This window comes from Panthera leo, chromosome D2 (genome assembly GCF_018350215.1).
Source record: "Panthera leo isolate Ple1 chromosome D2, P.leo_Ple1_pat1.1, whole genome shotgun sequence".
Classification (NCBI taxonomy): Eukaryota; Metazoa; Chordata; class Mammalia; order Carnivora; family Felidae; genus Panthera; species Panthera leo.
The window spans coordinates 11,143,543-11,167,491 of NC_056689.1; the positions used below are offsets into that span (position 1 = coordinate 11,143,543).

Sequence of the window (23,949 nt, forward strand, 5' to 3'; positions counted from 1 at the left end):
GATCTCATGAACTGTGACCTAATGACCTAAGCCGAAATCAAGAGTAGGCAGCTTAACCGAGTGAGCCACCCAGGTGCCCCTGCAAGTTGTTTTTAACCTCATGACAACACATGAACTCTCTTTAGCAAAACCTTAGAATTAAGAAATATTTATAAATCATAACAAAGTGCTATCGTAATAAAAATATTTATAAATCAACTCTATGAAAGAAAATGTTCCTAAGTTTCACAGCATTTAATTTGAGACTTTTATCTATAAACATATTTGTGCCACCTGGCTGGCTCGGTCGGTAAACCATGCAACTCCTGATCTCGCAGTTGTGAGATAAGCCCCACATTGGATGTAGAACTTATGTTTAAAAAATTGTGTGTGCATATATATGTGTATATATATATACACATATATATATATATGTGTATATATATATACATTTATATTATATATCATATATGTATTATACATTATATATCATACATGTATTATACATTATATATAAATCACATATATATACATATATATATATTATGATATATTTGATAAACTTTAAAAATGTCTAAAGACCCCTCACCCAGCATAAAACCTGAATCCATCGGAGATACTGAAAGACCCATCTGAGATACAGTGATATTTAGAAAAGTGAATTTACTTTCAACATGGTATTATCAATTTAAGTTTATATTCAAATACCTTGGGTTCAAATCTTTTCTGCATTATTTACTAGATCCTTCTGAACCATGGTTTCACTGTCTATAAAATTTGGGCAAGTATTACTTACCTTTCAGTATTACTGATTTTAACACATTACATTTTCTGCTTATCATTGCCTTTTAAATTACCATTTTAATTGAATGTTGATCCTTGGCAAATTTCATAACTGGTCCAGTTTTAAAAGAAATCCCTATGTTATTATCAATGGCAGTAGATTGCCAGTCAAGCAACTTATCAACCAAATTAACCCAGATCAAGTTAAATCGGCTTGAAAAAGAAATAAACAATCTAGCTAAAAATATTTTGTACCAAACTGAAGTATAATTTGTGTACAACAAACTCATCTATTTAAAGTATAAGTTCAGTGATCTTTGAGAGATTTATGCATTGGTGAAAACACAGCACAGTCAAGATGCAGAACATTTCTATCACAGGGAGCCTGTGGGGCTCAGTTGGTTGAGCATCCAACTCTTGATCTCAGCTCAGGTCATGATTTCACAGTTTGTGAGTTCGAGCCCTATGTTGGGCTCTGTGCTGAGAGCGTGGAACCTGCTTGGGATTCTGTCTCTCTCTCTCTCTGCCTCTCCCGCTTTCTTTCTCAAAATAAATAAATAAACTTAAGAAAAAAATAGAACATTTCCATCACTCTTCAGGACCCATCCATCCCTCCCTGCATGTGGATGCCTTGACAATCTGCTTGGTGTCATTACAAATTAACTGGTCTATTCTAGAACATGCAATCCATGTATAAACATAAAATCCATGTATGTACATGCATGTGTGTATATATATATATATATATGTATATATAGCATGTAAATGTATAAATGCATGTAAGTATATAATTGTATATATATGTATATAAAGATATGTATGTCATTCTGTGCCTGGCTTATTTCACTCAGAATAATGATTTTTAGAGTCATTTACATTGCAACACATGTCAAGACTTCATTCCTTCCCTTTGCTTCATAACAGCCTTCCACCGCATATGGAAATAGTCTGTGTTTCCTTATCCATTCATCACCTGATGGGCACGGTCTCTAGTTTTTGGCTAAGATGAACAGTGTTGTCAGCAATGTCCACACCTTTGTGTGGACATACATTCCTATTTCTAATGAGCAAGTACCTATGAGTGAGAGGGCTAGGTGTGCGTTTAGGACAGGGATACATTTAATTTGTGAAGAAACTGCCAACCTGCTTTCCAAACTGACTCCACCATTGTTCATCTCAACAGCAACAGGTAAGAGTTCCAGGTGCTCTGTATCTTCCACAACATTTGGTATAGTCAACTTTTTAAATAGTAGCCAATTTAATGCGTGTGTAGATAAAAAGATTTTAGGGACGCCTGGGTGGCTCAGTCGATTAAGCATCCAACTTCAGCTCAGGTCATGAGCTCACAGTTCATGGGTTCGAGCCCCGTGTCGGGCTCTGTGCTGACAGCTTAGAGCCTGGAGCCTGCTTCCGATTCTGTGTCTCCCTCTCTCTGCCCCTCCCCCACTTGTCCTCTATCTCTCAAAAATAAATAAACATTAAAAATATTTTTTAAAAATAAAAAAAAACAAAAAATGAGAGAGAGCACGCGACTCACTGGCCTTATTGCTATGGTAAGGAGCCGGTTTCTAAAAATATGCAAACATACAGATTTTAGTAAAATATATTTGCTTTAAAATATGATTTTAGACTATAAATATTAAACTGTATTTACAGAAATATAAATAATATGAAAATGTGTATTCATCTCTATAATACACAAATATGTTTTTGTTGTGTGGTTTTTGTTTTCCTTCGGAGAGAGAGAGAGTGAGCACAGGAGAAGGGCAGAGGGAGAGAGAGAGAATCTTAAGCAGTTTCCACGCTCAGTGTGGAGTCTGACGTGGGGCTCGATCCCAGGACCCTGGGATCACTGACCTGAGCTGAAATCAAGAGTTGGATGCTCAACTGACCGAGCCACCCAGATGCCCCTACAAATGTGTTTTTTTTCAACTGTTGAAAAGAAAGCAGCAAAGACAAGAAAGGAGACAGAGAAGAAGTTTCAATCTTAAATGGCATGAGCATGAAGGGCTAGACTAAAAGGTGACTTGGAGTGAGTGGAAGGGTGTCAGGAAAAGAGCCAGGAAGACATAAGGCAGAAGAATACTGCAGATGGAGGGAGCAGTGAGCACAGGGTCCCTGAGGCAGGAACGCAATCGGCGTGGCTGGAGCAAACAGAAAAGATGAGGAGAATTGCAGGAAATGAAATAAGACGGATATGTGAAATCAGATGAGTCAGAAGCTATCACAATGCCTTTACTTGAAGCGAGGCAGGAAGTCTCTGGAAGAATTGTAGACAGGGTTAATAAGATCCTTTCAGGAGGCTCACTCTGGCTGCTAAATAGGGGAGCAAGGGAGGGACCGGGGAGACTACTTAGAGTGCAATCACAACGACAACACTGGGGGCGGGACTTATCTATGTTCCGGCAAACATGTATGGGGTTTCAAGAACTTGGTTACAGTGCAAGGTCTTAATATGTCACGGATGCCTTGCCCTGGAATATATGTCTATAGGATACGAAATGTACTTTGGGATGTTAAAACAACCTTGGAAGAAATTGAAACTGTACGACTAAAACAAAAGGAACAACAGATACTTTTTGTTCATTCCCTTTCCAGAGAAAAATGCACGTGATCAGAGGAAACACTTTATCTCAAGTTTCTTGTTCTTTGTAATTTACAATTATATGCTATATGTAATATATGTAACATGTTTATAGTACACAATAGATGTGACTGTATCAATATAACTATGACTCCATTACAGTTATATTTAAATAATCTTGAAAAACAACTATAAACAAGCATCACACACACACAGGGGTATGGATGTTGCTTACCTTTTCCAAATCTGGCTCACGCAGAGCTAAGGCCAGTTCATTATTATCCATCACTGATGCGGCTGCCACATCCAACGGTGTTGAACCTCTCATTGCTGGTGAGGCTGTTAATTCAAACAACATTGAGACAAAACCCAGATTGTGCGGCAACCATGAAGGCTATATAAAAACATACTTTCCCTCAAAATTTCATTTCTAAATACGACACATACTGCACTAATCTAAAATTAATTTCCATTAAAGTTTAATTTTTAACTGTAATATATTCTTTTTATCTTAAAGGTGAAATTAAAGCCACGAATTTACTTACCAAGACCAACACTGCTGTTCTCCAATAAATAGCTGAGATGGTCAAACATAGCTTTTTGATTCTGCCGACTTATACGACAGAAGTAACAAAGAAAACGGCAACAGTTGGCCACCATCTTGGGAAAAGTGATTTCCTACATAAAGAGCATTTAGTTAGCGGTGAGAGCCAATGGTCTTCAGAAAACTGAGTTCAGAAACTGAGATCCAATCACACTGTCATTCCATGGGTGCCCATGGGTGCCAAGCCTTTGAGACTGAAGACCATCATTTGTCTCGACTTTAACTCACCTAGTCTTTGAGCCATTGAAGAACAAAACCAGCACTAATTTATAAACCTCATTATCAGAGGTTTGTATGAATTGATCTGGAACTAATCTACAGCCCTAAATCTACAGGCAGCACAAACCTAGTCAGCATTCAGGCAGACTCAGTTGTGAATCCTGACTACCCGTTAGCTGTGCTTCCTTGGGATGATATTCCGTCTCAATGATTCAGTTCTGTAAAACTGGATTAAAATGAATGATAATACTTACTTGGGGTAAGATAGGGAAAGTTCAATGAGACCACTTGTGAAAAGTTCCACTACCTGGAACCACAGAAGGGCGTTCTTACCATAGGTGTTATTGTTGTTGTTTTTAAGTTTCCAGGATTCACACCTTCCCTGATTTGCCCGACTTGTCACTGTGATGAGCCCCTTGACCAGAAGGTCTGCATGCTAGATCCCATCAAATACATCTCCCCTGAGGGCCAAATCTTGTTCTAATATACCCCAGATGAATCTCTTGAGTCCCTCCCTAACAGAATACTTTATAAATATCTTTGTAAGTCTGTCTAACTGAACATGAGAAATATGGACTCCTTTCCATATTTTGAAGAATATATCTTAACATTTCCAAAAATACTGAAATATATTTTGCAAATCATAGGTCATGAAATTATACTGATTCACATGAAGTTGCCTGTTTTATTACTCTTGTTCATTTAGTTTTAAAGAACTGTATTTTAATTTTGGATCACTTAAAAAATTAACTTTATAGTCTTAAAACAAATACTCCAGAGCACCATCTTCAAAACTTGGCCTGGATCAGGAATTTAGTGGAACTAATTGTTGTCTAAATCAAGAGGAATGTCTGGGTCTGAAGAACATGTTTTGTATTTTGGACTTTTTATGTAATGGACATTAATTTATAATTCAGAATTTCGAAAAGTTAGCATAGTATTAACGTTTAAAGTTTCTAAATAACCACTAAATGGGAACAGTTTAGGAGACAGAAAATTACACGGTATAAGATAGAAACTGTTGCCAATATCAAAGGAAAAAAATAACTAACATATTCAATTCTCAATCTATAAGGTTTTATTATGTTTTTTTTTTTTTTTTTTCGAAAGCTATTCTTTAAAAAACAGTCCTCCTAAGAAGATTTAAGAAATCCTCATTAAGAATATGTAATGGATGCCCTCGGGAGTCATATTTCTTCGCATCTTAAGAATCAAAGGTTTTCCTTTACCTTGGACTCTCCACCTCCAAGGACATTCACCATGACCTCCATCACCGTCTCGTGCATCCCAAGTGCCCTCATGAGATTAGGGTGCTGGTAAAATACTTTATTATTCATGATATCCCTAGAAAGGACAATATAGGTGGGGGGGGAGGGGAGCACAAAGGTCAGAGAAAAATTTAAATGACAATTTATCTGAGGTCCTGATAAATCTTTTGGAAATAATTCCTGGCATGAACAAAAAAGTAAGCACAATCATGATTAAAGTTAATAAAAGCAAAAGCTAATAAGCATAATTAATTGAGTTTTCCTCAAAAAATAACGATAGCCTCTCAAAAATAGTATACAAGTTATCTATTTTTTTTTTCCATTACAAGAAAGGTACTAAATATGTAAACATTCATCTATATGAAATATACTTTTGGACACTTATTCCTAATTTTATATATATCCAAACATCTGTTCAACCTTCTTTAGTATAGAAATATGAGTCACTGTTATACCATGTTTCTATGAAAATTCCCATATAAATTATTGATATAAAAACATCTATGCTTTTCATGTAGGTTATTTTTCACACTACATTCAATATTTGTATGTTTAATAACATTTTGTGTTATCATTCCAGAGAAATGCTTTTTTAAAGGAAACATATTCTCAAAGAGAAACTGAATACACATCAAGGCCAGGTACAACTAATCTAAGTCCAGCAAATTAAAATGGACATTCAATTTGAAAAAAAAAAAAAAAAAAAAAAAAAAAAAAAAGCAGATGATACCCAAAATGTTTCCCATTATTACTATTCCATTACATATTTTTATAATATGTATGTAAAGGCATTCCTAAGGATATTAATGTTTAGTAGACATTAAAAATAAATAACTCTTGATTTTTATTTGAACGTAAATTAAATCAATATGATTTTTCCTACAAAACACTCCTGTCATGGATGTAATGTAACAAGAAAATTATATTGCACAGCCTACAGGGAAACAAACTTTCCCTTCATATCTGATCTCCTTTGACTCACTCACCTCTTGATTTAGTCATATGCTAACTTATAGGTACTCCAGGCATATCAAGACAATGAAATAGTATGAATCTTGTATAATGATTTTCTTTTGCCTTTTTTTTTTTTTTTTTTTTTTTAGTTTTAGTTTTTCACTTTTGTTTTTTAATGTTTATTTTGACAGAGATAGAGAGCAAGTGAGACAGGGGCAGAGAGAGAGGGAGAGAATCCCAAGCAGGCTCTGTGCTGTCAGCGCAGAGCCCAATGTGGGGCTTGAACCCATGAACCGTGAGATTGCAACCTGAGCCGAAATCAAGAGTTCGATACTCAACCAACTGAACCACTCAAGTGCTCCTAGTTTTTCACTTTTAGTTGGGTTTAGTTTATCTTCAATAACAAGAGTCTTTAGATAGCACAACTCACAAAAATGATGTCGGGGCCAAAGACTAAAATAGGTCAGATCTATTCCGTGCAAGAACAAATGGGGTAAAGAAAGGACTCCTTTTCCTTCACGGAAGACAGCAACACATGTAGCAGGAGAACCTTCCATTTTCAAACCACACTTGTAATCACAGGATGTGTTCTTTCATTAATTGAAATCGTTTTGCATGACCGAACTTTGGAAAATATTTAATTGAAAACTCTTGTTTGCCTTTAGTTCCAAGTAAGTTGAGTGGATTTATAATTCTACCACTCAGTAGGCAGGTTGTCACTCATTAAACGTGTCCCTTGAGAAGTATGTCTCATACCACAAAGACGTAACTTTTTGTTTCAGAAATATTTTGTTTTATCACTACTGATTTATGTGTTAACAGCATATATTATCACTATATGTTCATTTGACAAGAAAGAGTTCATTTCCTAGAAGGCTTCCTTTCTCATTTGGTGAATTAAGATCATTTACGTGCAAGGCCCTTTTGGGTTAGATATAAGTATTAGTATTCAAAACAAGATTCAGGGGCACCTGGGTGTCTCAGTCAGTTGAGCGTCCAACTCTTGATTTCAGCTCAGGTCGTGATCTCACGGTTGTGAGAGACTGAGCCTCATGTTGGGCTCTGTGCTGAGTTGGGAGCCTGCTTGGGATTCTGTCTCCCCCTCTCAGCCCCTCCTTTTCACACATTGTCTTTCTGTTTCGCTCTCAAAATAAATAAATAAATAAACGTTTAAAAAATAAGATTCATGTTCATATGATTACAAAGACCATCGAATTTGCTTTTGTTGTTTCGGTTTTTCTGTTCTCCTTCTTTTGTCCTGTTAGTATACTTATTTTTAGTGTGCAGTGATAATGATTTTGGAATAGAACCTTCCAGCGTTATTTTAATGATCTCAAATACTTGATAGTTCCAAGACCAATATACAGTATTATGTTCTGAACTTAGAATGCACGTAAATAACACTACACAATCTGAGTCTTTCTATAATTTTTTTACCCACAATGTTATTTTTTAGGTCAAAGAAAACAGTATTCTATTCCGTTAATGTTTTGTTTTGTTTTGTTTTAAGAACTCTAGGTTCAACCCTTTTATTGTTTCTTTATACCCTATTTTATCCATGTCAGTAGTTATTTTCATTCTCCTTTTTAATATTTATATAACTAGGTTAACTGTTTTGGCAGAATGTTTGTATTCCCTATCATTTTTCAACATTTTACATTCAATTTCTACATCCAATGTTTAGGTATTATTCTTGCAGACATGATAAAGCTTAAACTTTTATTTTTGTATTTTCATATTCCTGAATTATGCAATCTTGTGAGTGATTCCTATATTTACGCATGTATGCATCAGTAACACACTCAATAAAACTTACTGCTTCTCATTCTTTCTCTCTGCATTCCATTTCCTTTTCTCTAATGCACAGCCTTTAGAAGGTTTTTTGATGAGGAACTGTAAGTAAATATTCTGAAATATCTTTGTATTGCCCTAATTCTTAAATATGGGCTATAAACTCCCATCTCCAAGTCTCCTTGAAGCACAAGTTCATTGTGAAGAATTCTCAACTGAGTACACATTGTAAATTGATGGTTATTTTCTGAATTTTGAATATGGTTTCTGAATTTTGAATATGGTTTCTCATTGAGTAATGATCTTTAGTTTTGCCATTAAGAATTCCAAATACTGTTTTTTTGTTGCTGTTGTTGTTGTCGTTGTTTGTTTTTGTTTTGTTCTGTTTTCGGTAAGTATTCTGGCTTTTCTTTCAACTTAGTTTTAAGATAGTCTATCACTGGTTTTATGCAGTTTCACTACATTCCATCCAGGTGGGTATATGGAACTACCTGTACTTGAGGATAATCTGTGAACTTGTGTTCTTCATTGATTCTGAAAAACTCAAGCCAACAGCTAGCTCTTCAAATGTCCCCATTTTCTAGATCATCTATTCTGTCTTTTCCAGAAATCCTGTTTACCATATTGTAGACCTTCTTATACTATCCCCTAGGTCTCAAAACTGCTCTTTTGCATTTTCTTATCTTTACCTCTCAGTGCTACAGTACTAAATAATTTCCTCAGATCTATGATCCCACTTACCAATTTTCTCTTCAGCTATATCTTTCCTAATTTAACTAATTCACTGTTTTTAATGCATTTTTCATTCCTAGAAGTTCTCTTTGGATCTTTTCCTTTTTATATTTTCTTTTATTTATGTTTATTTTTGATAGAGAGAGAGCGCGCGAGCGGGGGGGGGGGGGCAGAGAGAGAGGGAGAGAGAATCTGAAGCAGGCTCCAGGTTCTTAGGTGTCAGCACAGAGACTGATACGAGGCTTGAACTCATAAGCTGTGAGATCAGATCTGAGCCGAAGCTGGAAGCTTAACTGACTGAGCCATCCAGGCACACACACCCCCCTTTTTTAAAATAATTTTTCTTTATTTTTTTAATGTTTGTTTATTTCTGAGAGAGAGAGGGAGAAAGACAAGAGTGCAAGCAGGGGAGGGCAGAGAGAGATCTTTGGATCCTTTTCAAATTTTCATGGACATTTTTCCATGATTTATTTTTGGAGAATTGATTTATCCTTTGTATTTTTACCATTTTAAATACAGTAACTTTATGTTCTCTTTCTGGCACTGTATTATCTGAAGTTTTGAAATAGGTGTTCTGACTCCACCAGTATTGTATCTGCAGACCCTTGCTTAAGGCAGACTGTTTCCTTATGTACTTTGCAATTTTCGATTGTAAGTTAACCACTGGTAGTATTTAGGTTTTTCCTTGAAAATTGCACAGTGATTTGAGGCCAATTTTTACGTTCTCAGTTTTGGGATCCTTAGGCTACACATGAGGTATAAATGTTAATCCCCAAATTCACACGAAGCACACCTATAATGTTGAATTCTCTCCCCATTCTTTTTTCAAGGCCCAGTAAATACAGACAAAATTCCTTATTCCTGTGGTGAGTGTTTGTCTCCCCACAGAGTTTAATGTGTTTTTATTAACCTGTATTTTTATATATGATTGTACATTACTGAAAAATTAATTTAAAAAACCCTCTAAGATAGGTGCTGTATCATTGCCACCTTAGCATCTAGTTGTAAAATTAGCCGTTTTTCTAGTGAGCTGTAAAATACAATGTCTAGAAAAGCAACAATCTCATTTAATAATCATATTACAGGTGTATCTCACAAATATTGCAGATTTGGTTCCAGATCACTGCAATAAAGCAAAATATTGCAATAAAGCAAATCGAATAAATTTTTTGGTTTCCCAGTGCATACAACAGTTATGTTTATAATATGCTAGAGTCTATTAAAAGCATAGGGAAATTATGTTTTACAAAACAGCATATGTACCTCAATTAAAAAATACTTTATTGCTGAAAATACTAACATCTCCTGAGCTTTCGGTGAGTCGTAACCACTGATCACAGGCCATCATAACAAATATAATAACAAAGCCTGAAATATTGTGAGAATTGCCAAAATGTGACACATAGAGACACAAAGTGAGCAAATGATGTTAAAAAAAAAAAAAAAGTTGCCCATAGACTTGCTCGATGCAAGGTGGTCATAAACTTTCCATTTGTGAAAAACACACTACCTGTGAAGTGAATAAAGCAAGGCACAATACGATGCAGTGTGCCTGTATTCTAAGCAGTGTATCTATATTAATAAACGTACAGTGCACCTACTGGAATAAATGATTAGAAGGAAGACATTTATAAGACAGAGGTTGTAGTAGTTAAATAAATTACCCTAATCCACGAATCATAAGCTTCTCTTCTTCTTTGCCCATTCTTACACTCAGCAGAGAACGAATCTGACCGAGAGATGCCAGCAGGTTGATGGTATCCTCCACGGAGACACCATTTATAGTGTAGGTCTTTGGCAGAGCCCGGACCAGACCCCCAATGCCATCGTACTGTCGATGGAGCAACACAAACATGGCCCTCACCAGTTCAGGGTCTTCAATGACAGACTCTTGCGCCCATCGGACCATGGTCTCAGAAATCAACTGCTGAAGAGTGGCTGCACAGTCATTACGGATATTGTTTAAAAGGAAAAAAAAAAACAAAAAACGAGAGAAGACAAGTAAGTTGGGCATTTCAGCTGTACCTCTCATAGCCCCAGCCTAATACCAGAAATGAAAAGGCTAGGAACATTCTTTGAAGAAAAACTTCATTTAAACGCTATATATATGTGTGTGTGTGTGTGTGTATGTCATATATATATGTCAATAAAAATGAGTTATGAACATGAAAAGGCAAAAACACACAAGCTTTTCCTTAACACTCATTCTTATAATTAAAGAATTTAAGCTGTTTCAGAACTATGGCCACTTTTTCAAAACTATTGTTGGCAATCCATAGGGTAATCAATATGAACTGTCTATTACTTCCACTGTTATTTTCTTTGTCCCATTATTTTCCTCCCAGATGTGACATCACCATACATCCTTATAAAGTCAGTCATGTGCACTCAAGGAACTATCTATTTTTCTATCTCCTCATTTGAGCCATTTGTAATAGTGACCTCATATAATTATATTTTTACTATAATTTGGATCCCTAATTGTCAGTTAAAATGTCTTCAAAGGATTTGATTGTAAAGCTGTATTCAAGTGAAAAGTTATTCTAATGTAAATTTGCAATGTAACATACAGTGTAATACAGACAAAAGCAACAGAACTTCCAAACCTCCGAAAAATAAATAATAAAAATATCAAAGCTAAGTAGAAAGATGCGACCAACTTATACACAAAGAGGTACTCGATTCCTGGCATTAACACACTGGCAGATTTTCAAAAGAAGCTGTTTTACCTGCTTTAATCTACACAGGAAGTAAAGGAAAAACAAAACCTACCAATTTTAACCAAACAGGAAATGTAGATAAATAGCCAGTATACTTCCACACGTCTCAAAACCAGGCTGATAATTTTAGTACGTCAGAACCATAAACCAGATAATAACAAAAAGTGTTTCATAGGAAATCCTGAACTCTTATTTGGAAGAAGGCATGATTCAGATCTGCGTGTGACACTGAACATTTAGAAGTAGCTGTATGGATGAAGGATTTTCACTGTAAGTTAAGGGAAACGAAAAACAACTAAAATCTTCATGAGTTTATTTTTCTTCTTTCAGTAAAAACTGTTCATAAACCAGTGCTGTCTCACAGAATGAACAGAGACTTCGATGTGAGGTAGCGAGTAAGAAGGATCTCATCAACCCACTACTTGAACCCCTCCTGGGCGAGTGCCATGCCTGAGACTCACAGCCCCAGTGTGCTTATTCATTTTCTGAGTATCGGCTGTTACTCTTCAGTTAAATAGGATAAAAATACATCAGAAATGCGTAACGGTTTAGGAAATATCACAGAACCAAAATATAGTTACAGATACTATCTAAACTTTAACAAAAAAGTTTAATTTGGTGCAAGAACATTTGAAAGTCAATAGCATAATATTTAGACATGAAAGCTAAATTACCCACTTTGTACCTTCTCTTGATAGTCCCTGATCAAATACCTAAATTTTTGGTCCTCTAGGGAGCCCATCCATCCTTATAATACTGCTACCTCTCCATCTGTTCCTACAAATACAGTTGGATGCTCCTATCTACTTCTGGCGGCCATAGACATCTACTTGAGAATGTGATTCTTAGCAGCGCCCGGGGGGCTCAGTTCGTTAAGCACCCGACTTCAGCTCAGGTCAGCTCAGGTCATGATCTCACGGTTCGTGAGTTCGAGCCCCGCATTGGGTTCTCTGCTGTCATCCTGGAGCCTGCTTCGGATCCTCTGTCCTTCTCTCTGCCCCTCCCCTGCTCTCTGTCTCTCTCTTCCTCTCAAAATTAGTAAATAAACTTTAAGAAAAAGAATCTGATTCTGAGAAGCTGCAAACTCAATTTTCTCACTGGCTCATCTAGTATGATGTTAGCTCAAAGGAGAAATAAATGTCAGCAGTTGGGTTGTTTTGCCAGTTTCCTTCCATACTGCTTACAGGATTTCTTGGAGCCACTCTCAATTGGTTTTTCGGCTTGTTTCTTCTTCAGGTATGTCACCTTTTCTACCAAGGACAGCAGGCGTCCTCTAATTGTTAAGTCACTGTTTCCATCAAGAGACCCATCTTCATCCAGCTCAATTCCTGGTGTGAGAAAAGCAAAGAGAACGAAGAAAAGAAAAATGTGTTTGAAAGAAATACATTTAGGAGAAAAATGCTCTGGTTTTGCAACTTATCCACGCATAGCTTAAAGCAATGCTGTCATGTCAAGAACATTTGACAAGACAGAGTTAAGCACTCTTTCACTAGCTCTCAGGTAAAATCCACACACCGGCCTCTACATCCTCCTTTCTCTTTTTCTCCTGTTCCAATGGGCCCAGGGCTATTAGCAGCTGAGACAAATTATAAAATGAGACAGAGAACAAAAAAAAAAACACTCTTAAGAGTCCAGATCAATTCTGCTATTTAGTCTGACCCTTAGGCTAACCCTCAGGCATGTCTGACTTCAGGTGCTATCTGCACAAACTTACAGCTTTGCCCTCCCCAAAATATCTCCTGAACTGTCAGCCTCCTCAACTGCCTCTAAAAATCACAGTGGTATTTTAACAAATTGAGAGAAACGATGGTAGGCATAATTAGCTATCCTAACCCAGCGAAATGCTTTACGTCTTAAGCAATAATCCTATCATTTTAGAGCATCCCTTTATTTATAACAGATATATAGTATAACTTTTCTGCCACTCATTTAGTCTTCTTCATTCATAAGTTAAATTAATATGCAAGGTGATGCTTGTATTCTCTTCACTAAACTAAAATAAAAATAATGCCACTGGTGCTATATATCACTTAACAAATGACTAATAAATGACTAATTAATTCTCTTTCACTGGGACAGTTTGTTCGTATCACTGCTTAAAGGGAAAAAGCACCACATGTTGAGAACAAGTCAATTCTATTTTAAAAGTTCTTAGAATGAAAGGTGGGGAAAGCTCCCCTAATAGATTTGGGCTACTGACATATAACTTAACAAAGGATTTCCTTAAGCATTAATTAATTTCAAAAGATATGTGCCACATTTCTTAGGCCAGTCCTAAAAAGTGCCCCACAACTGGTTTAAATACAACTATTTGTGATCAAATATCTTTAGACTAAATCAACCTAACTCTCATCTCTTTGCCAGAAGCATCTGGTTACATGTCCCAATCCCCCCTTCCCATTCCCTGCCACTGAAGAAAAGAGAAAAAATAAAAATAAGATGTTGGTTACCTCCTGCTTAGTACTAAAGCCTTTGTGATCTCTCTACTTTTTATGACTTCCCACACAGGGTCAGTTAACCATTTTGGCATAGTAAATATTCTTATATGGACTCCTAACAGGCATCATGTATATTTCTGAGCCTATTTACATTTATATTAACTTTGGTATCAGTACATGTGTATGAAAAATACACATTGACGGCTCAACAAAATTACGAAAACAGTTCAAAACAAGATGTTTGACAAGGAAACAGTAATCATTAAAACGAATAAACAGAAATCCTAGAGTTGAAAAATACAGTAACTGAAGAATTTGACTGAGAGTTTCAAAAGTAGACTCAATATGCAGAAGAAGAATCAAAAACCTGAAGAATAGGTCGATTGAAATCATGCAGTCTGAAGAAAACCTATGAGATTTATGGGACAAAATGGAAAGAAACAATATTCACATTGTGGGAATTCCAAAAGGAGAAAGCACAAGGGCCAGAAAGTATATTTAAATAATGGCTGAAAACTTCCCAAATCTGGGGAGAGAAATGGACATGCAGATCCATGTGGCCCAAAAGACCCCAAAGGTGTTGAACCTGTAGAAGGCTACACTGAGACACATTATGATTAAAATGTCAAAAAGCAAAGGCAAGAAAAGAATTTTAAAAGCAGCAAAAGATAGAAGTTATGTAAAAGGGATCTCCCATAAGAACACTGGCAAATTTCTCATCAGAAACTTGTCAGGACAGGAGAGAATGGGACCACTTATTCAAAACACTGAAAGAAAATAACTATAAGCCAAGAATTCCATACCCAGCAACACTGTCCTTCAGAAAAAGAGGAGGAATAGATACTTTCCCCAATAAACAAAAGCTAAGGAAGTTAATTACCACCAAATCTGCCTTATAGGGAATGTCAGAGGGAGTTCTTTGAATGGAAGTCAAAAAACTCTAATTAAGATCATAAAAACACAAAAAGGTAGAATATTACCAGTAATGGTAAGCATATAATCAAAATTAGATTTTACAGTAAGGTAATAGTGGTGCATAACTCACGATTCTTCTTTAAAATTAGCTTTTTTAAATGAATTAAAATATGTTGTTATAACTTTACGGTATTTTACATAAACCTCATGGTAACCACAAGGGAAAATTTTATAATAATTATACAAAAGAACACAAGAAAAAAGGCAAGCATACTCATAACAAAAGATATCAACACAAAAACACAAAATACAGCAGGATAAATAAAAAGGAAAAGTTGATTTACAAAACAACCCAAAAAATAATGAAATAGTAATAGTAAGTCCTTATTTGCAATATAATTACTTTAAATGTAAATGTATAAAATTCTCCAACCAAAAGACCCAGAATAGCTGAATAAAAATAAGATCCAACCATATGCTGCCCATAAGAGATTCACTTTAGCCTTAAAGACAAAGACCAAGAGTGAAGGGATGATAAATGGCATTTCAAGCAAATAACTAAAAATAATGATAACAATGATAATAATAATAATAACAATAATAATAATAAAAACCAACAACTCCCACCAAAACATAATCAAACCAAAATAAAATACCACAGGAAGCTATACATTCATCAGATAAAAGAGACTTTAAACTAAAAATGGTAAAATGAGGCAAAGAGGGTCATTATATAATGATAAAGAGGTCAATACATCAATAAGATATAACAACTATAAATATTTATGCACCCAACACTGGAGTACTTAAATGTATAAAGCAAAAGGTAAAAAACAAAAACAAAAACAAAAACAAAACTAAATGGGGAAATAAGGAGTAATACAATAATAGGTGGGGACTTTAATACCCCACTCTCTACAATGAATAGATCATCCAGGACAGAATCAATAAGGAAAGCGTGGATTTTAACAACAGTACGGATCAAATGACCTAGAGGACATATAGAAAACATCCTATTAAACAACAGCAGAATACACATTCTTCTCAAGTGCACATGGAACATTTTCTAGGATAGAACATGTGCTAGGCCATAAAACAAGTCTTAGTAAATTCAAGAGGGCTGATTATACTGGTTATCTTCTCTGACCACAAGGCATGAAATCAGAAATCAATGACAGGGGGAAACCTGGAAAATTCATGAACACAGGGAAATTAAACAGCATTCTCTTGAATAACCAATGAATCCAAGAATAAGTTAAAGGGGAAATAAATTTAATGAGACAAATAAAACTGGAAACACAACATGCCAGAATTTATGGGGGCAACTAAAGCAGTTCTATGAGGGAAGTTCATAGCAATACATAAGTGCTTACATTAAGAAGCAAGAAAGATCCCAAATAAACCGAAGTGTAAGCTTAAGGAACGAGAAAAAGAGGAATGAACAGAGCCTAAAGTTAGCAGAAGAAAGGAAATATTAAAGATTAGAGCAGAAATAAATGACATATAGATCAAAAAACAATAGAAAAGATTAACCAAAATAAGAGTTATTTCTTTAAAAAAAAACAACAAAATTGACAAACGTTTAGGTAGACTAACCAAGGCCGGGGGAGGAAACAGGACTAAAGTTAACAACAATATAAATGATAAAGGAGACATTGTAAATGAAAAAATGAAAAAGATACCACAGAAATTCTAAAGATTATAAAAGGTTACGATGAAGATTATAAGCAAACAAAGTGGACAACCTAGAAGAAATGGAAAAGTTCTTAGAAACATCCACCTTACCAAGACAGGAATGGAAACTCTGAATAGAGCAATTTAAGGAAAATGAATCCGTACTCAAATATCTCACAATGAAGAAAGGCTTTACTGGTGAATTTTACCAAACATTTAAAGAAGAATTAACAGCAATTCTTAAACTCTTCCAAAGAAATCAAAAAGGAGGAAACACTCCGAAACTCATTTTACTAGGCCAGCATTATCCTGACACCAAAACTGCAAAGAACACTACCAGAAAAGAAAGCCACAGGACATTATCCCTGACAAATAGAGATGCAAAATTTCTCAATACCAGGAAATTGAATTCAACAGCATATTTAAAGGATCATTCTCCATGATCAAGCATGATTTATCCCTGGGATTCAAGGATAGTTCAACACATGCAAAACAATCAACGTGATACACCACAATAACAGAATGAAAGAAAAGAATCATATGATCATTTCTGTAGGCACGTTGGAAAGAACACTCAACCAAATTTAACATGCATTCATGATAAAAACTCTTAACAAATTAGGCACAGAAGAAATATATCTCAACATAACAAAGGCCAATATGACAAACCCATAGCTTTTATTTCTCAATGGTGAAATATTAAAAATGTTCCCTCTAAGATTAGGAACAGAACAAAGTTACCCACTCTCACCATTCCTATTCAACACAGTACTGAAAGTCTTAGCTAGAACAATTAGGGAATAAAAAGAAATAAAAGGTACATGAATTGGAAAGGAATAAATGAAATGGTTTCTATTTGCAGACAACATGATTTTTATATAGAAAATCCTAAAGATTCAACCTAAAAACCTGTTTGATCTAATCAATGAATTCACTAAAGTTGCAGGACAACAATATGTAGTGTTTCTATAAACCGAAAATGAAATTTTTGAAAGAGAAATTTAAAAAAATCATTCCCATTTACAATAGCATCAAGAACAATAAAATACTTAGGAAGAGGTTTAACTAAGGAGGCAAAAGATTTCTATGCTGAAAATTATAATACATTGGTGAAAAGAAGAAGGCACAAATACTGGCAAGGTATCTTCTGTTAATGGATTTGGAAGAATATTGTTGAAATGGTAATATTATCAGAAGCTATCTTAGATTCAATGCAATCCCTCTCAAGATTTCAAAGGCATTTTTTACAGAAGTAGAAAAAACCTTTCTAAAATTTCTATGAAATCACAAAATCCTCTAATAGCCAAAGAAATTCTGAGAAAGAAGGGCAAATCAAGAAGTATCACACTTCCTGATTTCACTAGAGTCATCAAAACAGCATGGAACTGGCATAAAAATGAACAAATAGATAAATGGAAAAGAATCGAGAGCCTGGAAATAAACCCAAGCATACATGGTTTACTGTTAGTTGACAGGGTTGCCAAGAATACCCAATGGAGAAAAAGACAGTCTTCAATAAATGGTGCTGGGAAAATCAGATATTCACATTTAAAAGAATGAAACTGGACCCATATCTTAACCACTCATGAAAATTAACTACAAATGGATTAAAGACTTAAATGTTTGACCCCAAATCATGAAACTTCTAGAAAAAAAACACAGCAACAAAGCTCCTTGATATGGGTCTTGGTAATAATTTTTTGGATATAACACCTAAACCACAAGCAACAATATCAAAAATAAACACATGGGACTACATCAAATTAACTACTAACCAAGTGAAAAGACAACCTACAGAATGGGGAAAAATGTTTTCAAACTATATATCTGATAAGGAGTTGATACCCAAAACATATAAAGAACTTCTATAACTCAATAGCAAACAAAACAAAACAAAAAAACCCAACTCAATTAAAAAATGGGCAAAGGACTTGAATAGATGTTTCTTCAGCTCCAAAAAAGACATATGAAAGGCCAAATGGTACATGAAAAGATGCTCAACATCATCACTGGTCATTAGAGAGAAGCAAATCAAAACCATAATCAGGTAGCAAAGCACCTCACACCTATTAGAATGGCCACCACTGAAAAGTCAAAAGATTAACAAAATGCTGGTGAGCATGTGGAGAACAGAACACCTTGCACACTGCTGATGAATTGTAAACTGGTACAGCTATTGTGGAAAACAGTATAGAGGATCCTCACAAAATTTTAAAAATAGAACTACCATATGATCCAGTAACCCACTTCTTAAAACATATCCAAATGAAACAAAAACACTAATTTGGAAAAGGAATCTGCACCTCCATGCTCACAGGAGCATTGTTTACGATAGCCAAGACATGGAAACAATGTAAGTGTCCATCTGGAAATGAAAGGATAAAGAAGTTGTGGTATATACATACTACGGAATATTATTTAGCCAGAAAACCGGGAAATACTGCCATCTGTGATAACAAAGACAGAACATGAAGGCATTATGCTAAGAGAAATAAGCCAGACAGAAAAAGAAAAATATTGTATGATCTCACTTATGTATAAAACCTAAAAACCAAAACAAACACATAAGCAAACAACAAACTCAGAGAAAAAGAAAGCAGACTTGTTATCAGAAGTGGGGAGTGGGGAGAGAGGAATTGAAGGAAACTGGTCAAAAGGTACAAACTCCCAGGTATAGGTTAAATAAGTACCAGGTATGCAATGTACAGCATGATGACTACAGCTAAACCTGTTGTATGAAATACAGGAAAATTGTTAAGAAGGTAAATCCTAAGAGTTTTCATCACAAGGAAAAAAAATTTTCCCATTATTCTTCCTTCTAAAGTTTTAATGCATCCATATGAGAAGATGGAAGCTTAGCAGAACCTATTATGGCAATCATTTCATAAGATATGCAAATCAAACCATCACACCGTATATTCTAAAATTATATAGTGGTGGTATGTCAATTATCAATTAATCAATCAATAACACATTTAAAAAGAGTTGTAAGTCAAGAAAACATTACCACAATGTGTCATCAAATCTTCGTGAAAATCTAAGAGCTGGTCTCGGATTTCTTCAGGACATGGACATTCACTTTTGTCATCCTTAAAATTGAGAAGCATATTGATCTGAAAGTTTGGACAAACAAGAGGAAGAACAAGAGTAAAAGAAAAGTGAAATCAGGAAAGACACAGCAAAGATCATAAACACCAAAGATGTTCAATCTTTGAATATTCATAAACTGCAGTCCAAAAGATGAAAAGTCATTATCACTCAGTATAACAAATACCACAAAATAAATAGAACTATTCAAAGCCTCGCTTGTTGCAACATAGTCATATAATTTGCTTCCTCTTTCTCAAATCCACAATATGTTAGACCCTTGTATACTTAGGGTTCTTAAATCAACTAAAATCTAAATGTTATTTTTAAAAATATTTTATTGTGCTTTTCCTAGATTTCCTTTTTTCTAGCTAATTTCTAAACTTTACTGAATATTTTAAAGAATTCTTTTTGAGAAGGATATAGTAGCAAAGGCAAAAAAATTCTAAATACGATAGAAAAGTAATATAATGGATAACTTGCTTTTTAATAACATTAATAGTTCAATTAACCAAATTCAAGAAACAATCCTCAATTGGTTTTAGCTTCAGACATAGAACTATTACACTTCTGAATGAAGAAAAGAAAGGAATGTTGCTGTTTCGCAAATTCTCCCGAAGAAACAACTGTTTTCTTTTTAGAATTTTTTACATGAATTTTTTGTTTAACTTTTATTTTGAGAGAACTGTAGATTCCTACGCTATTTTAAGAAATAACACAAAGAGATAACATATACCCTTTACTCAATCCCCCCAAAGGTAACATCTTACAAAACAGTAGTACAGAATCACAACCAGGAGACTGACATTGATAGTTAAGATAGAGAACAACTCTAGCACCTCAAGGATCCTTCCTGGTATACCATTATAACCACACCCACTTCCCTCCTATTTGCTCCTCATCCCTTATTCCTGTCAATCACTAATTGACTGTTATCCATTTCTGTATTATTGTCATTTCAAGAACGTTACATAAATGGAATCACACAGAATGCATGCATATATTGCTATATGATCCTTCTGATGTCCTCAGGGTCTGTAGTGATCCCTCATTTCATTTCTGATAATTTGTGTCTTTTATCTTTGTCAGTCTTTTCAGTGTTTTGTAGATTTTGTTGATATTTTTATTATTTATTTATTTATTTTTTCAATATATGAAATTTATTGTCAAATTGGTTTCCATACAACACCCAGTGCTCATCCCAAAAGGTGCCCTCCTCAATACCCATCACCCACCCTCCCCTCCCTCCCACCCCCCCCCCCCCCCATCAACCCTCAGTTTGTTCTCAGTTTTTAACAGTCTCTTATGCTTTGGCTCTCTTTTGTTGGTATTTTTAAATAACCAGTTTTTGGATTCATTAATTTTTTTTCAGTTGTTGTCCTGTTTTCATTTTCATTGATTTCTGCCTTTATGTTATTGCCTTCCTTCTGCTTGCTTTGGGTTTATTTCACTCTTTTTTAAAAAAATTTTTTAATGTTTATTTATTTTTGAGAGGGTGTTGGGGGAAGGGTAGAGAGGGAGACCCAGAATCTGAAGCAGGCTCCAGGCTCTGGAGTCAGCCCGACGTGGGGCTCAAACTCACGAACCACAAGATCATGACTTGAGCCAAAGTCGGACACTCAACCAACTGAACCACACAGGCACCCTTACCCTTTTTTTTTTTTCCCAAATGCTTGTGATGTCAACTGAGATTACTGAGTGTTTTTCTCTTTTTAAATGTAAATATTTAATGTCATAAATTATCCTCTCAGCACTGTGTTAGCTGTTCCCACAAAGTTTGATATGTGATTACTTTCATTTTTTTTCAGTTCATTGATTTAAACATTTTTTTAATGTTTTATTATTTATCTGAGAGAGAGAGAGAGAGAGAGAGAGTGTCAGAGAAAGAGGGGATACACAGAATCCCAAGCAGGCTCCAGACTCTGAGCTGTCAGCACAGAGATCAGCTCATGAACTGCGAGATCATGACCTGAGCCGAAGTCAGACACTTAACCAACGGAGCCACCCACGCGCCCCTCAGTTGAATGATTTTTAAATTTTCCTTAAGACTTCCTCCTTACACTATGAGTTATTTAGAATTGTGTTGTTTAGTTTCCAAGTATTTGGAGATTTTTCTGTTTTCTGTCTTTTATTGATTTCTAAGTTGACTCTACCGTGGTCAGGAAAAAGATGCTGTATGAAAAAATTTAAACTCTTTTAAATCCGTTTAGGCTGTTTAAGGCCCAGCATACAGTCCATCTTTGAGAATGTTTCATGGACGCTTGAAAAAAAACTATGTATGATGTTGTTGGGTGGAGTGTTATACAAATATCCAAAGACCATGTTTGGTGATGACAGAGTCGCATTTTCCTATGTTCTTGCTGACTTGTGCCTAGCTTTCTATCAATTACTGAAAGAGGAGTGCTGAGGTCTCCAACTATCATTGTGTATTTACCTACTTCTCCTTTCAGTTCTGTGTGGACTTCACATATTTTTCGGCTGTACGCAGTACCTGTGCATTTGCCTTCTTGGTAGGTTCTTACAGCATTGTGTAATGTTCCTGTCTGCCTCTGGTAATTTCTTTACTCTGATAGAGTCACTCTTACTTTCTTTCAGTGTTTCATAATATATCTTTTTTCAACCTTTCACTTTCAACCTATCTACATCATTCTATGTGATATAAAACTTCTCCTAGAAATACCTCATCAGAGAAACATCTCATAGATGTAACCCTAACAGCAGATGGTTAGGCCAAGTTTTATATAATCCACTCGGCCAATCTCTTTTAATTGGAGTAATGTTTAAGCCTTTATTGATATGACTTAAGTCTGTAATTTCATGTTTTTTGTTTGTTCTGCTTTATTTTTCCCAACTTGCTGTGGGTTCCTTGAACTATTTTTAGGATCTCCTTTTGAATTATCCCTGGCATTTTTTTTAGTATATCTCTATGCATAGTTTTTTTTAGTGGTTGCTCTGGATATAACAATATACGTACATAATTCATCACAGCCTACTGGCATCAACATTTTACCAGTTTGAAGCACAGAAAACTCATCTCCCTTTTATACCCCTTATCCTCCTTCATTTAAAATACAAATGTCTTAAATATTACCTATAAATACATCTAGAACACAGCAGAGAGCTTCATCATTTTTGCTTCATCCATCAAATATAATCTAGAAAACTCAAAAGGAGGGGCGCCTGGGTGGCTCAGTTGGTTACGCGTCCAACTTTTGGTTTTGGCTCAGGTCATGATCTCATAGTTTGCAAGTTTGAGCCCCTCATCAGGCTCTCTACTGTTAGCGCAGGGCCTACTTCAGATCCTCTGTTTCCCTCTCTCTCTCTCTCTCTCAAAAATAAACATTTAAAAAAAAAGAGAGAGAAACTTGGGGCGCCTGGGTGGCTCAGTCGGTTAAGCGTCCAACTTCAGCTCAGGTCATAATCTCACAGTTCTTGGATTCGGGCCCCATGACGGGCTCTGGGCTGACAGCTTGGAGCCTGGAACCTGCTTCAGATTCTGTGTCTCCCTCTCTCTCTGCCCCTCCCCGGCTCATGTCTGTCTGTCTCTCAAAAAAAAAAAAAAATAAATAAACATTAAAAAAAATTTTTAAAAACAGAGAACCCAAAAGAAAAGGGAAGATACATTGTATTTATTCCTATTTTAACACCTTCCATTGTTCTTTCTTCATTCCTGATTTTCCAAATTTTCTTCTATTGTCATTTTCTCTCCATTTAAAGGACTTCATTTAGGCTTTCCTTCAGGGTTGGCCTGCTGTAGTCCAAATCTCATCCTTTCCCTCCTTTTGAGAATGTCTTGATTTCCCCTGCATTTCTGAAGGATATTTTCATTGCCTATAGAGTTCTGGGTTTTCAGTCTTTTTTTCAGTTGAAAACCAGTGTGCTGCCTCCATCTGGCCTACATGATTTGTGATCTGAAATCTCGGTCACTCACATTGTTTTTTCCCTCTAGGTGTCATTTCTTTCTCACTGCTTGTGAGATTTTTTTCTGTGTCTCTCGTTTTCAGAAGTTGGACTATGGTATATCTTGATTTAGATATCTTCGGGTATTCTGTTTAGGGTTTATTCAGCTTTTTGAGTCTCTCTCTCTCTTTTTATAAGTTTCTTTATTTATTTTTGAGAAAGACAAATAGTGGGGGATGGGCAGAGAGAGATGGAGAGAGAGAATCCTAAGCAGGCTCCGCGCTGACAGCACAGAGCCCAA

General features: G+C 35.5%; 1 protein-coding gene across 1 annotated transcript in view; it reads right to left on the minus strand.

The window, feature by feature from the left end:
- RYR2 (ryanodine receptor 2) overlaps nucleotides 1-23,949 on the minus strand; it is a 765,551-nt gene that overhangs the window by 207,403 nt on the left and 534,199 nt on the right. The window contains exons 39-44 of the mRNA XM_042907783.1: nucleotides 19,669-19,774; nucleotides 12,819-12,962; nucleotides 10,579-10,852; nucleotides 5,399-5,513; nucleotides 3,892-4,024; nucleotides 3,582-3,685 (exon numbers count right to left, since the gene is read on the minus strand). Coding sequence (XP_042763717.1) covers nucleotides 3,582-3,685; nucleotides 3,892-4,024; nucleotides 5,399-5,513; nucleotides 10,579-10,852; nucleotides 12,819-12,962; nucleotides 19,669-19,774 — 876 coding nt within the window. The remainder of the gene's footprint in view (nucleotides 1-3,581; nucleotides 3,686-3,891; nucleotides 4,025-5,398; nucleotides 5,514-10,578; nucleotides 10,853-12,818; nucleotides 12,963-19,668; nucleotides 19,775-23,949) is intronic.